The sequence below is a fragment of the Oncorhynchus tshawytscha genome, linkage group LG08, assembly GCF_018296145.1.
Source record: "Oncorhynchus tshawytscha isolate Ot180627B linkage group LG08, Otsh_v2.0, whole genome shotgun sequence".
In the NCBI taxonomy this organism is placed as follows: domain Eukaryota; kingdom Metazoa; phylum Chordata; class Actinopteri; order Salmoniformes; family Salmonidae; genus Oncorhynchus; species Oncorhynchus tshawytscha.
In genome coordinates, this window is record NC_056436.1 from 89,454,846 (window position 1) to 89,469,867 (window position 15,022).

The 15,022-nt window shown below is 45.2% G+C and overlaps 1 protein-coding gene across 1 annotated transcript in view; it reads left to right on the forward strand.

The window, feature by feature from the left end:
- The window catches only part of LOC112223949 (transcriptional regulator ATRX-like), a gene marked incomplete at its 3' end in the record, with an annotated part of 88,851 nt that overhangs the window by 46,117 nt on the left and 27,712 nt on the right, over positions 1–15,022 (forward strand). Inside the window, 3 exon segments of the mRNA XM_042326174.1 lie at positions 2,474–2,610; positions 8,242–8,389; positions 10,855–10,955. Of these exon segments, the coding sequence (XP_042182108.1) occupies positions 2,474–2,610; positions 8,242–8,389; positions 10,855–10,955 (386 nt within the window).

The following is a 15,022-nucleotide window of genomic DNA, read 5'->3' on the forward strand; positions in this document are numbered from 1 at the left end:
AGGCCCAGAGTATCACCCATTGAGCTATAAGAGGCCCAGAGTATCACCCATTGAGCTATAAGAGGCCCAGAGTATCACCCATTGAGCTATAAGAGGCCCAGAGTATCACCCATTGAGCTATAAGAGGCCCAGAGTATCACCCATTGAGCTATAAGAGGCCCAGAGTATCACCCATTGAGCTATAAGAGGCCCAGAGTATCACCCATTGAGCTATAACAGAGGCCCGGAGTATCACCCATTGAGCTATAACAGAGGCCCGGAGTATCACCCATTGAGCTATAACAGAGGCCCGGAGTATCACCCATTGAGCTATAACAGAGGCCCGAGTATCACCCATTGAGCTATAACAGAGGCCCGGAGTATCACCCATTGAGCTATAACAGAGGCCCGGAGTATCACCCATTGAGCTATAACAGAGGCCCGGAGTATCACCCATTGAGCTATAACAGAGGCCCGGAGTATCACCCATTGAGCTATAACAGAGGCCCGGAGTATCACCCATTGAGCTTTAACAGAGGCCCGGAGTATCACCCATTGAGCTATAACAGAGGCCCGGAGTATCACCCATTGAGCTATAACAGAGGCCCGGAGTATCACCCATTGAGCAATGAGGCCCAGAGTATCACCATTGAGCTATAACAGAGGCCCGGAGGGTGAATAGGCAACAAAATATTGAAGTGCCTTTGAACGGGGTATGGTAGTAGGTGCCAGGCGCACCGGTTTGTGTCAAGAACTGCAACGATACTGGGTTTTCACACTCAACAGTTTCCTGTGTGTATCAAGAATGATCCACCACCCGAAGGACATTCAGCCAACTTCACACAACTGTGGGAAGCATTGGAGTCAACGCTTTCGACACCTTGTAGAGTCCGTGCCCCGACAAACTGAGGCTGTTCTGAGGGACAAAAGGGAGCGCAACTCAATATCAGGAAGGTGTTCTTAATGTTTTGTACACTGTGTATATTCCTTACCACATTCATCCTGCCCAATCACAGGTAGGCATTTGGATATGAGCAAATCATCCGTTTTCTGCAGTAGCCTTTTTGTATTATACTGTAAAGTGTGAAGGTAAATCGAAGTGTGTTGAGTAGAGGTGTGAAGATCAGAGCTTTGTGCAGCGCACGGGCAGAACCAATAGGAAACGGGGACAGGCATCCTGAGGGGGCGGGGCCAACTCCGTGGTATCACCATATTACTCTGTATCGTGATACTTGGTCTGGCATCACTTTGTTGGTCAAATGTTGGCATTGTGACAACTCTACTCGGGGAAAATAGGTACATTTTCTAGCAAGTTTACAGGTTGTTTCTTGTCCGACATTTATCACCTTTTTTAGGTCCCTCACCAGTTAGCATCTCTGATTTAACGTTACAGTATCGATCGTAATGTAATAAACGGCCTTGTACTGTTGACTGTCTTATCATACTGTAATATACAACCTGACTGTCTTATCATACTGTAGTATACAACCTGACTGTCTTATCATACTGTAGTATACAACCTGACTGTCTTATCATACTGTAGTATACAACCTGACTGTCTTATCATACTGTAGTATACAACCTGACTGTCTTATCATACTGTAATATACAACCTGACTGTCTTATCATACTGTAGTATACAACCTGACTGTCTTATCATACTGTAGTATACAACCTGACTGTCTTATCATACTGTAGTATACAACCTGACTGTCTTATCATACTGTAGTATACAACCTGACTGTCTTATCATACTGTAGTATACAACCTTGTACTGCTGACTGTCTTATCATACTGTAATATACAACCTGACTGTCTCATCATACTGTAATCTACAACCTGACTGTCTCATCATACTGTAATCTACAACCTGACTGTCTTATCATACTGTAATCTACAACCTGACTGTCTTATCATACTGTAATCTACAACCTGACTGTCTTATCATACTGTAGTATACAACCTGACTGTCTTATCATACTGTAATATACAACCTGACTGTCTTATCATACTGTAATATACAACCTTGTACTGCTGACTGTCTTATCACACTGTAATATACAACCTGACTGTCTTATCATACTGTAATCTACAACCTGACTGTCTTATCATACTGTAATCTACAACCTGACTGTCTTATCATATTGTAGTATACAACCTGACTGTCTTATCATACTGTAGTATACAACCTGACTGTCTTATCATACTGTAGTATACAACCTGACTGTCTTATCATACTGTAATATACAACCTGACTGTCTTATCATACTGTAATCTACAACCTGACTGTCTTATCATACTGTAGTGTACAACCTGACTGTCTTATCATACTGTAATACACAACCTGATTGTCTTATCATACTGTAATACACAACCTGACTGTCTTATCATACTGTAATACACAACCTGACTGTCTTATCATACTGTAATACACAACCTGACTGTCTTATCATACTGTAATACACAACCTTGCTCTGCTCTGTCCCCCCTATAGGAAGAAGAAGCGGGGGAAGGCCAGGAAGAAGGACAGTGACTCAGACAGTGACGCTCTTGAGGTGATAAAGGAGTGGAACACCAGCTCCAGAGGGGGAGACCCCTCCAGCCGCAACCGGGCGGAGCCACAGGAGGAAGGTATAGAAATACAGTTATATAGAGCCTGTAGATTGTTACCTGACTAGAAATGTATGTATATATATATATAAAATGTGTGTGTTTTATTTTTTTAAAGGTTAATTCATATTAAATAACTAAAATTGTCATTGTCATAAGAAATGAAAACAGTAATATACATCTTCATTAAGTAAGTGTTCAGCTCCCTGAGTCAATACAGGTTAGAAACACCTTTGGTAGCGACTACAGGCGTTGCACACCTGGATTGTACAATTTTGTATTCGCCCATATAATCTATTTGAAAATTGGTCAAATTGGTTGTTGATCATTGCTAGGCAACCATTTTAAGGTCTTGCCATAGATTTTCAACGAGATGTAAGTCAAAACTGCCAGGCAGGAACATTCACTGTCTTGGTAAGCAACTCCAGTGTAGAATTGGCCTGTCATGCTGAAAGTTGAATTCATCTCCCAGTGGCTTGTGGTCTGGTGGAAAGCAGACTGAAGCATGACATTTACCTTTATTTAACTAGGCAAGTCAGTTAAGAACAAATTCTTATTTTCAATGACGGCCTAGGAACAGTGGGTTAACTGCCTGTTCAGGGGCAGAACGACAGATTTGTGCCTTGTCAGCTCGGGGATTTGAACTTGCAACCTTCCGGTCACTAGTCCAACGCTCTAACCACTAGGCTACCCTGCCACCCATAACATGATGCAGCCACCGCCATGCTTGAAAACATGGAGAGTGGTACTCAGTGATGTTGGATTTACCCCAAACATAAGCCTTTGCACTTTGGTCGAAGAGCGTTCCTTTTCTGTATTTTGTTACACACCAGATTCATGTTATGGAATATTTTTTTTATTCCCTGTATGTGTATTCTTTTCACTCTGTCATTGAGGTCATTCTTGTGGAGTCACTACAATGTTGTTGATCCATCCTCAGTTTTCTCCCATCACATCCATTGAACTGTGGTAGATGTTTTAACCTCTTGAGCTTACTTGAGACGCAGACGTCTCACCTAGAGCTCTAGAAATGCACATGCGCGACGCTATATGCTAATAGTATTAGTTAAAACGCAAACGTTCATTAAAATACACATGTTTGGTATTAAAATAAAGCTACAGTCATTGTGAATCTAGCCACCGTGTCAGATTTTTAAAATGCTTTTCGGCGAAAGCATGAGAAGCTATTATCTGATAGCATGCAACACCCCAAAAGACCCGTAGGGGATGTAAACAAAAGAATTAGCATAGTCGGCGCTACACAAACCGCACAATAAAATATAAAACATTAATTACCTTTGACCATCTTCTTTCTTTGCACACCTTGATGTCCCATAATCAATACTGGGTCTTTTTTGGATTAAATCGGTCCATATATAGCCTAGATATCGATCTATGAAGACTGTGTGGAAAACGGAAAAAAAGAGCGTTTCATAACGTAACGTCATTTTTTAAAAGTTAAAAATTCGACGATAAACTTTTACAAAACACTTCGAAATACCTTTCTAATGCAACTTTAGGTATAACTACACGTTAATAAGCTATAAAAATCATCAGGAGGCGATGTAAATTCGATAGCCTGCCGTGTGGAAAAATGTCCGGAGAAAAAGACAGACAATGCCTCGGGTCGGTGGTCGGAGAGAATCGGTTCCCTTTGGGCGGATCTACCAAGAATCAATTCAGATTCAAATGAGGAGACTCTATAGATCCTGTGGTAGCTGTAGGTACTGCAAGCTTGGCCTAATATATTACGGTTCACCTTTAACAATTCATGGGAGTGGCGCATGGATACTTTTTTCCATCTCCAGTGATCAGATTTTCCTGCGCTTTTCGATGAAACAGACGTTCTGTTATAGTCACAGCCGTGATTTAAACAGTTTTGGAAACGTCTGAGTGTTTTCTATCCACACATACTAATCATATGCATATACTATATTCCTGGCCTGAGTAGCAGGACGCCAAAATGTTGCGCGATTTTTAACAGAATTTCAGAAAAAGTAGGGGGGAAGCTTAAGAAGTTTTAAAATGACCAATGGCCTCATGGTGACATCTCAGAGCTGTTTCCTTCCTCCTGCAGCTCAGTTCAGGAGGACTGTTGTCTCTTTGATTTGCCTGGTTGGTTTAATATACTGAACGAAAATATAAATGCATTAAGGTTTTTACTGAGTTACAGTTCATAGAAGGAAATCAGTCAATTGAAATAAATTCATTACACCCTAATCGATGATTACACATGACTGGGTGCTGGTGGGCACCGGGAGGGCATAGACCTTGTCCTTGTGAGCCAGGCCCAACCAATCAGAATGAGTTCTTCTCCACAAAAGTCCTTATTACAGACAGAAACATAGCCCAGATGCCACGTGTGTAATGATCATGCTGTTTAATCAGCTTCTTGATATTCCACACCTTCTCAGGTGGATGGATTATATTAAGGTATCTATACTTCTACTCAGGTATGACAATTGGTTACCGGAAAATGTCTGGCATCTTTTATTTCAGCTCATGAAACATGTTGGTCAGTGTACATAATCCGCGGCATCATTATGAACCTTAAAGATATTAAATGTCTGATTTGTTGTTACCCATCTACCAATCAGCTTGAAATTCAATACTTGGCTGGTGGACCTTACAGATATGTGTATGGGGGACAGAGGAAGGGGAAGTCATAAAAAACATGTCAAATCATTACAGTCCATTTAACTTGTGATTTGTTAAGCCAAATGTTTCTCCTGAACCAAGGCCTGCCTTAACAAGGGGCTGATGTTCCTCCTGAACCAAGGCCTGCCTTAACAAGGGACTGATGTTCCTCCTGAACCAAGGTCTGCCTTAAATTAGTGTGGGGGAGGTGGGAATTATTGATATCGATCAATAATGAAAAACTTTATGGCATTGACAATTTAGGAGTGGCTATAGAGTCCGCTACCATCCTCAGTAGCTTTCCATCTATCTGCCATACCTTTAATCTGAGCCTAGAGCAGTCTTTGTCCTGGAGGGAAGCCAAGGTCATTCTGCTACCCGACCTGGCTTGCTGGCAGCTCGTAGCAAACTGTTGGACATTTTTTTGGACCAAATATAATGCTATTTCTCTAAACAATTTAACATACTTTCAGCGTTCTTATAGAGAAGGGCACTCGACAAGTCCTGCACTGGCACAAATGACTGATTATTGGTTAAAAATTATTGATAATAAGAAGATTGTGGGAGTGGTACTGTTAAATTTCAGCGCAGCCTTTTGATATTATTGACCATAACCTGTTGTTGAGGAAACGTATGTGTTATGGCTTTTCAACCTCTGCCATATTGTGGATTCAGAGCTATCTATCTAATAGAATTGTGGGTTTTCTTTAATGGAAGCTTCTCTATTCTCTATTGTCAAACGTTAAGTGTGGTGTACCACAGGGCAGCTCTCTAGGCCCTCTACACTTTTCTATTTTTACCAATGACCTGCCACTGGCATTAAACACAGAATGTGTGTCAATGTATGCTGATGATTCAACGATATGCAAATCAGCAACCACAGCTAATGAAGTCACTGAAACCCTTAACAAAGAGTTGAGGTCTGTTTTGGAATGGGTGGCCAGTAATAAACTGGTCCTGAACATCTCTAAAACTAAGAGTATATGGGTGGCCAGTAATTAAAAACCTCTTGGGGATAGTGAGACGCTAGCGTCTCAAGTGGCCAATAGCCTCGGGAAATGCAGAGCGCCAAATTCAAATAAAAAGCTATAAAACTCAAACTTTCATTAAATCACACATGCAGGATACTCAATTAAAGCTACACTCGTTGTGAATCCAGCCAACATGTCCGATTTTAAAAATGCTTTTCAGCGAAAGCATGAGAAGCTATTATCTGATAGCATGCACCCACCTGAACCAGTTGTAAACAAAATAACTAGCGTAGCAGGCGCTACACAAAACGCTGAAATAAAATATTAAACATGCATTACCTTTGACGAGCTTCTTCGTTGGCACTCCAATATGTCGCATAAACATCACAATTGGTCCTTTTTTTCCCGATTAATTCCGTCCAAAATGTCCATTTATAAAGCAGGTTTGATCAGGAAAAAAACAGCTTGCCAAAACACAACGTCACTACAAAACATTTCAAAAGTTGCCTATAAACTTTGCCAAAATATTTCAAACTACTTTTGTAATACAACTTTAGCTATTGTTAAACGTTAATAATCGATGAATTTGTAGACGGGGCAATCTGTATTCAATAGAGCAAGTAAACAAAACATGCCCCTTTTTGCCTCTTGCGTAACTATTGACAGTGTAATGTTGTTCCAGGATGTGCCTCTTCTTCATTTCACCAATGATTAACTTCAACCCAATTCCAAAGACTGGTGACATCCTGTGGAAGTCGTAGGAACTGTAAAATGGTCGCTATCAAATATCCCTTGGCAAAGACAACTGAGGGAACGGTCAGAGGCAAAAAAATAAATAATTCTGAACAGTTATTCCTCGGGTTTTTGCCTGCTACATAAGTTCTGTTATAGTCACAGACATGATTGAACCAGTTTTAGAAACTTCAGTGTTTTCTATCCACACCTACTAATCATATGCATATAATATATTCCTGGCATGAGTAGCAGGAAGTTGAAATTGTGCACGCTATTTATCCAAAAGTGGAAATGCTGCCCCATATCCTTAAAAGGATAAACATGCCAAATGATGTTTAAAATCAATCCTCCGGTTGTTTTTGTCATAAATAATCAATAATATTTCAACCGGACAAAAGCTTTGTCAATAGGAAAGGAGAAACAAGAAAGGCGCGTTCCTGATCAGGCGCATGGCTGATGTCTGGAAATTTCCACTGGTCACTGATTCAAAGTGGTGTATCTCCCTCATTTTTCAGAGTAAAAGCCTGAAACAATGCCTAAAGACTGGCCACGTGTAGAGGAAGCCATAGAGACTGTGATCTGGGTCCTAAGTCTTTGTATGGTGGATAGGCTTTCAATGGAAAAACAGCCTTTCAAAATAATAGTACTTCCTGGATGTTCTGTTATACTCACAGACATTATTTTAACAGGTTTTGGAAACTTTAGAGTGTTTTCTATCCAAATCTACAAATTATATGCATATCCTATATTCTGGGACTGAGTAGCAGACAGTTTAATTTGTGCATGCTTTTCATCCAAAATTCTGAACGCTGCCCCCTACCCTGGAGAAGTTAAACTACAGCTGGCCCAGAACAGAGCTGCACGCTCTTCATTGTAACTAGAAAGTTAATATAAATGCTACGCATGTCAGTGTCTTGGCTGAGAGTTGAGGAAAGACTGACTGTGTCACTACTTGTTAAAATAAACATAGTTGGAAATTCCAAATTGTTTGCGTAATCAACTTACACACAGCACCGACACTTATCCCACCAGCATTGCCACCAGGGGTCTTTTCCAGAAAAAAATTCCAGAAACATACAGTATTATACAGAGCCGAACTCCCTTCCATCTTATCAAGTGAAGCAACACAACTCCTCTCCCCCATGTGACCTGCTTGTTGTGTACTGTTCTACATGTTAATGATTTAAAATGTATGTAAATTAAGTATTTTGTCAAATTTTTTGTTATGTGTCGGACCCCAGTAAGACTAGCTGTCACTAATGGGGATCCTAATAAAAAAATATATAAATTCTTACCCTGCCCTCCCCAGTGCGTCCGGCCTCCAGCCCTGGCACCAGGAGTCCTGACTGGCACAAGGAGTTTGTTACGGAGGCTGACTCTGAGATCCTGGAGCATTCTGGGAAAATGGTGCTGCTGTTTGAGATCCTCCGCATGGCCGAGGAGGTGGAGGACAAAATGTAAGTAACTATAATATACATTTGAGGTGGAGGAAGAACCAGAAACCCACCAATTCAGACAAAGAGATGGAATTTTACATAAATCTTCATTATTACATTTCTTTGTATTATTTTCACTGCATCAGGGACGTACACAGATGTTTCGGCTTTACAGCCTTCAGTGTACAATTTTACAATTTTATTTAAATTCAAAAACGATGTGAAGAACATCCTTTGATCACCAGCTTCATAAATACGTTTATCGACAACGTCATCCCCACGGTGACCGTACGTACATATCCCAACCAGAAGCTATGGTTTACAGGCAACATCATCACCGAGCTAAAGGCTAGAGCAGCAACTTTCAAGGTGCAGGACACTAATCCGGACGTTTGTAAGAAATCCCGCCCTCAGACGAACCATCGAATGGGCAAAGCGTCAATACAGGACTAAGATCGAATCCCACGACACTGGCTCTGACGCTCAGCGACGCGACAGGACTTGCAAACTATTACAGACTACAAAGGGAAACCTGCCGTGAGCTGCAAAGTGACGCAAGCCTACCAGACGGGCTAAATGCCCTTTTTTGCTCGCTTTGAGGAAAGTAATACAGAAGCATGCATGAGAGCACCAGCCGTTCCGGACGACTGTGTGATCACGCTCTCTGTAGCCGATGTGAGCAAGACCTTTAAACAGGTCAACATTCACAAGGCCGCGGTGCCAGACGGATTACCAGGACGTTACTTTTATGCTCGCTTCGAGGCAAGCAACACCGAAGCATATATGAGAGCACCAGCTGTTCCGGACGACTGTAATCACGCTCTCCGTAGCTTTTAAACAGATCAACTTTCACAGGTCGCGGGACAGCACGGATTACCGGAACGTGTACTCTGAGCGCTCTGGCAAGTGTCTTCACTGACAGGTTCAACCTGACCGAGTCTGTAATACCAACATGTTTCAAACAGACCACCACAGTCCCTGTGCCCAAGAATGCGAAGGTAACCTGCCTAAATGACTACTGCCCCGTAGCACTCATGACTGGTCATGGCTCACATCAACACCATTATCCCAGAAACCCTAGACCCACTCCAATTTGCATAACGCCCCAACAGATCCACAGATGATGCAATCTCTATTGCACTCCACACTGCCCTTTCCCACCTGGACAAAAGAGAACACCCATGTCAGAATGCTATTCATTGACGACAGCTCAGCGTTCAACACCACAGTGCCCTCAAACCTCATTAATAAGCTAAGGACCCTGGGACTTAACACCTCCCTCTGCAACTGGATCCTGGACTTCCTGACGGGCCGCCCCCAGGTGGTAAGGGTAGGTAACAACACATCTGCCACGTTGATCCTCAACACAGGGGCCCTTCAGGGGTGCATACTCAGTCCCCTCCAGTACTCTCTGTTCACTCATGACTGGGTGGCTAGGCACGACTCCAACACCCTCATTAAGTTTGTTGACAACACCGAGGGTAGGCCTGATCACGAACAACAATGAGACAGCCTGTAGGGAGGAGGTCAGAGACCTGGCAGTGTGGTGCCAGGACAACAACCTCTCCCTCAATGTGATCAAGACAAAGGAGCTGATCGTGAACTATAGGAAAAGGAGACCACCCATTTGCATCGCGAGGGCTGTTGTGGGTCGAGAGTTTAAAGTTTCTTGGTGTCCACATCACCAAAAAACTCATGGTAAAGACACACCAAGACAGTTATGAAAAGGGCACGACAAAACCTATTCCCCCTTAGGGGACTGAAAAGATTTGGCCCGGGTCCCCACATCTTCAAAAAGCTCTACAGCTGCAGCTCTACAGCTGCACCATCGAGAGCGTCCTGACCGGTTGCATCACCGCGCTCGGCCTCCAACTGCAAGGCACTACGGAGGGTAGTGCATACGGCCCAGTACATCACTGGGGCCAAGCTTCCTGCCATCCAGGACCTCTATACCAGGTGGTGTCAGAGGCAGGCCATAAAAATTGTCAGACCCCAGTCATAGACTGTTCTCTCTGCTACTTCACGGAAAACGGTACTGGAGCACCAAGTCTAGGTCCAAACAGCTCCTTAACAGCTTCTACCCCCAAACCACAAGACTCATGAATAATGAATTAAATTGCCACCTGGACTATATACATTGAATGTGACATAAGATTTGTTTTGCTTCTAGTCTGCCAATCAGGAATGGGGGTTTGTAGTCACAAAGAAATACTGAATGACGCGAAGGACAACTCTCAAGTCATCCGCTCCAGGTGTCCGCTCACCTAAATACATCATATCAGTTCATCACCACAGAGGAGGTTGGGGACAAAGTGTGAGACAAGCTCTGAAAACACTTTGAGACAAGAAGTGCAGAATTGATCAATGCTAAGTGCTTGAATGAACCGCTTAAATGGCGCATTTTTCATGTTTTCAAATGTCCTGTTAACTTGACAGACAGTCCAGTGATGATGAGGTGTTGACAGTGTCTTCTGTCCCCTCGTCAGTCTGGTGTTCAGTCAGTCTCTCATCTCTCTGGACCTGATTGAAGACTTCCTGGAGCTGTCTGGCCGAGCCAAAGAGGAGGAGAAACCCTCTCCCTACAAAGGTACTGTACTGCCCTACACCCTAACCCCTCCCCCCTAGAAGAGAGGGACAACCTTCTCATTACAGAGGTAGTCCCTGGACACACTGTCCACAAACAACCCCTAGCCTAGTGTTTCCCAACCTTGTCTGTTATGTGCACCACCGGCTCACTGGACCATGACATGCTCACCGCACCGCTGACCACACCGCTGACCACACTGCTGACCGCACCGCTGACCGCACCGCTCGTGTTGTGTGTGTTGTAAAATAGATGTACACATACATGTTATTCCATCCTTGCACCCACACTGCTCTCCCACATCAATGACTGTCTGTGTAGCCAGTCGCTAAAATAAGACTCGGTTCTATTTGTGATGATTGACGTCCTGCAATTCCCGTCTCTCCCATCTCCTCGTTGGTTTTTAGGAGCATATACCCACGTGGGTGATTGAAAGATGAACTGAGGTCCACACTCCAGTCCAGTTGGTGGTGGTAAAGCACCTTCAAGTTGGTTGCCAACCACCATGTAAAGTTCAAAGAAGAAGCCTGATGGACGAGAGATGACTAGAAACAAACTTGGTTTACCCTTTTATGTGAGGATTCATTTGACGGAGTAGAGGACCTTGTGTAAAATAACAACGCAATGTTTATATCCCAGGACAAATTAGCTAGCTAGCTACATTTCCATACATGTTTAATGCTTTTCGACCTGTCCCCAAATGAATATAGTTGGTTCAGAGCTCGTTTTCATATTTTAACCTGCATGTCCTGATCTCCTCTGGTGTGGGAGGACAACCTCAACATGCAGACGATGTCTCGGGGGGTGGTGGGGACGGTGTCTCGGGGGACGGTGTCTCGGGGGACGGTGTCTCGTGTCTCGGGGGACGGTGTCTCGGGGACGGTGTCTCGGGGGACGGTGTCTCGGGGGGACGGTGTCTCGGGCGGACGGTGTCTCGGGCGGACGGTGTCTCGGGCGGAAGCGCATGTTAGACCGCTGCACCACTCAGGATCCCAAAACATAAGAATCAAGTGACTGATGAACAGTAGCAGATCCCGATGTTTTGGATTTAAATTCCTCTCACCACAAATTTGACTTAATTGTCTTGTACCTCAATACCAGGCTTATATCACTAATCTAACTACTGATGAATAGAAGGACGGGTCTGTCCTCAATAGGTTTGCCCCTTATGACACTCTATTCCCTATATAGGGCACTACCCTATGGGCCCTGATCTAAAGTAGTGCACTACCCTATGGGCCCTGGTCTAATGTAGTGCACTACCCCTATGGGTCCTGGTCTAATGTAGTGCACTACCCTATGGGCCCTGGTCTAAAGTAGTGCACTACCCTATGGGCCCTGGTCTAATGTAGTGCACTACCCCTATGGGCCCTGGTCTAAAGTAGTGCACTACCCTAAGGGCCCTGGTCTAATGTAGTGCACTACCCCTATGGGCCCTGGTCTAATGTAGTTCCTACCCTATGGGCCCTGGTCTAATGTAGTTCCTACCCCTATGGGTCCTGGTCTAATGTAGTGCACTACCCTATGGGCCCTGGTCTATGGGTCCTGGTCTAATGTAGTGCACTACCCTATGGGCCTGGTCTAATGTAGTGCACTACCCCTATGGGCCCTGGTCTAATGTAGTGCACTACCCTATGGGCCCTGGTCTAATGTAGTGCACTACCCCTATGGGCCCTGGTCTATGGGTCCTGGTCTAATGTAGTGCCCTACCCTATGGGTCCTGGTCTAATGTAGTGCACTACCCTATGGGTCCTGGTCTAATGTAGTGCACTACCCTATGGGTCCTGGTCTAATGTAGTGCCCTACCCTATGGGTCTTGGTCTAAAGTAGTGCACTACCCCCATGGGTCCTGGTCTAATGTAGTGCACTACCCCTATGGGTCCTGGTCTATGGGTCCTGGTCTAATGTAGTGCACTACCCCTATGGGTCCTAGTCTAATGTAGTGCACTACCCCTATGGGCCCTGGTCTAATGTAGTGCACTACCCCTATGGGCCCTGGTCTAATGTAGTGCACTACCCCTATGTGCCCTGGTCTAATGTAGTGCACTACCCCTATGGGCCCTGGTCTAATGTAGTGCACTACCCCTATGGGCCCTGGTCTAATGTAGTGCACTACCCTATGGGCCCTGGTCTAAAGTAGTGCACTACCCCTATGGGCCCTGGTCTATGGGCCCTGGTCTAATGTAGTGCACTACCCTATGGGTCCTGGTCTAATGTAGTGCACTACCCCTATGGGCCCTGGTCTAATGTAGTGCACTACCCCTATGGGCCCTGGTCTAATGTAGTGCACTACCCTATGGGCCCTGGTCTAATGTAGTGCACTACCCTATGGGCCCTGGTCTAATGTAGTGCACTACCCCTATGGGCCCTGGTCTAATGTAGTGCACTACCCCTATGGGCCCTGGTCTAAAGTAGTGCACTACCCTATGGGCCCTGGTCTAATGTAGTGCACTACCCCTATGGGTCCTGGTCTAATGTAGTGCACTACCCTATGGGCCCTGGTCTAAAGTAGTGCACTACCCTATGGGCCCTGGTCTATGGGCCCTGGTCTAATGTAGTGCACTACCCTATGGGCCCTGGTCTAAAGTAGTGCACTACCCCTATGGGCCCTGGTCTATGGGCCCTGGTCTAATGTAGTGCACTACCCCTATGGGTCCTGGTCTATGGGTCCTGGTCTAATGTAGTGCACTACCCCTATGGGTCCTGGTCTATGGGCCCTGGTCTAATGTAGTGCACTACCCCTATGGGTCCTGGTCTAATGTAGTGCACTACCCCTATGGGTCCTGGTCTAATGTAGTGCACTACCCCTATGGGTCCTGGTCTAATGTAGTGCACTACCCTATGGGTCTTGGTCCCTGGTCTAATGTAGTGCACTACCCTATGGGTCCTGGTCTAATGTAGTGCACTACCCCTATGGGTCCTGGTCTAATGTAGTGCACTACCCCTATGGGCCCTGGTCTAATGTAGTGCACTACCCCTATGGGCCTGGTCTAATCTAATGTAGTGCCCTACCCCTATGGGTCCTGGTCTAGGGGCCCTGGTCTACAGTAGTGCACTACCCCTATGGGTCCTGGTCTAATGTAGTGCACTACCCTATGGGTCCTGGTCTAATGTAGTGCACTACCCCTATGGGTCCTGGTCTAATGTAGTGCCCTACCCTATGGGCCCTGGTCTAATGTAGTGCACTACCCCTATGGGCCCTGGTCTAATGTAGTGCACTACCCTATGGGTCCTGGTCTAATGTATTGCACTACCCCTATGGGCCCTGGTCTAAAGTAGTGCACTACCCTATGGGTCCTGGTCTAATGTAGTGCCCTACCCTATGGGTCCTGGTCTAATGTAGTGCACTACCCCTATGGGCCCTGGTCTAAAGTAGTGCACTACCCCTATGGGTCCTGGTCTAATGTAGTGCACTACCCCTATGGGTGCCTGGTCCCTGGTCTAATGTAGTGCACTACCCCTATGGGTCCCTGGTCTAATGTAGTGCACTACCCTATGGGCCCTGGTCTAATGTAGTGCACTACCCCTATGGGTCCTGGTCTAATGTAGTGCACTACCCTATGGGTCCTGGTCTAATGTAGTGCACTACCCTATGGGTCCTGGTCTAATGTAGTGCACTACCCCTATGGGCCCTGGTCTATGGGCCCTGGTCTAATGTAGTGCACTACCCTATGGGTCCTGGTCTAATGTAGTGCACTACCCCTATGGGTCCTGGTCTAATGTAGTTCACTACCCCTATGGGCCCTGGTCTAATGTAGTGCACTACCCCTATGGGCCCTGGTCTAATGTAGTGCACTACCCCTATGGGTCCTGGTCTAATGTAGTGCACTACCCCTATGGGCCCTGGTCTAATGTAGTGCACTACCCCTATGGGTCCTGGTCTAATGTAGTGCCCTACCCTATGGGTCTTGGTCTAAAGTAGTGCACTACCCCCATGGGTCCTGGTCTAATGTAGTGCACTACCCCTATGGGTCCTGGTCTATGGGTCCTGGTCTAATGTAGTGCACTACCCCTATGGGTCCTAGTCTAATGTAGTGCACTACCCCTATGGGTCCTGGTCTAATGTAGTG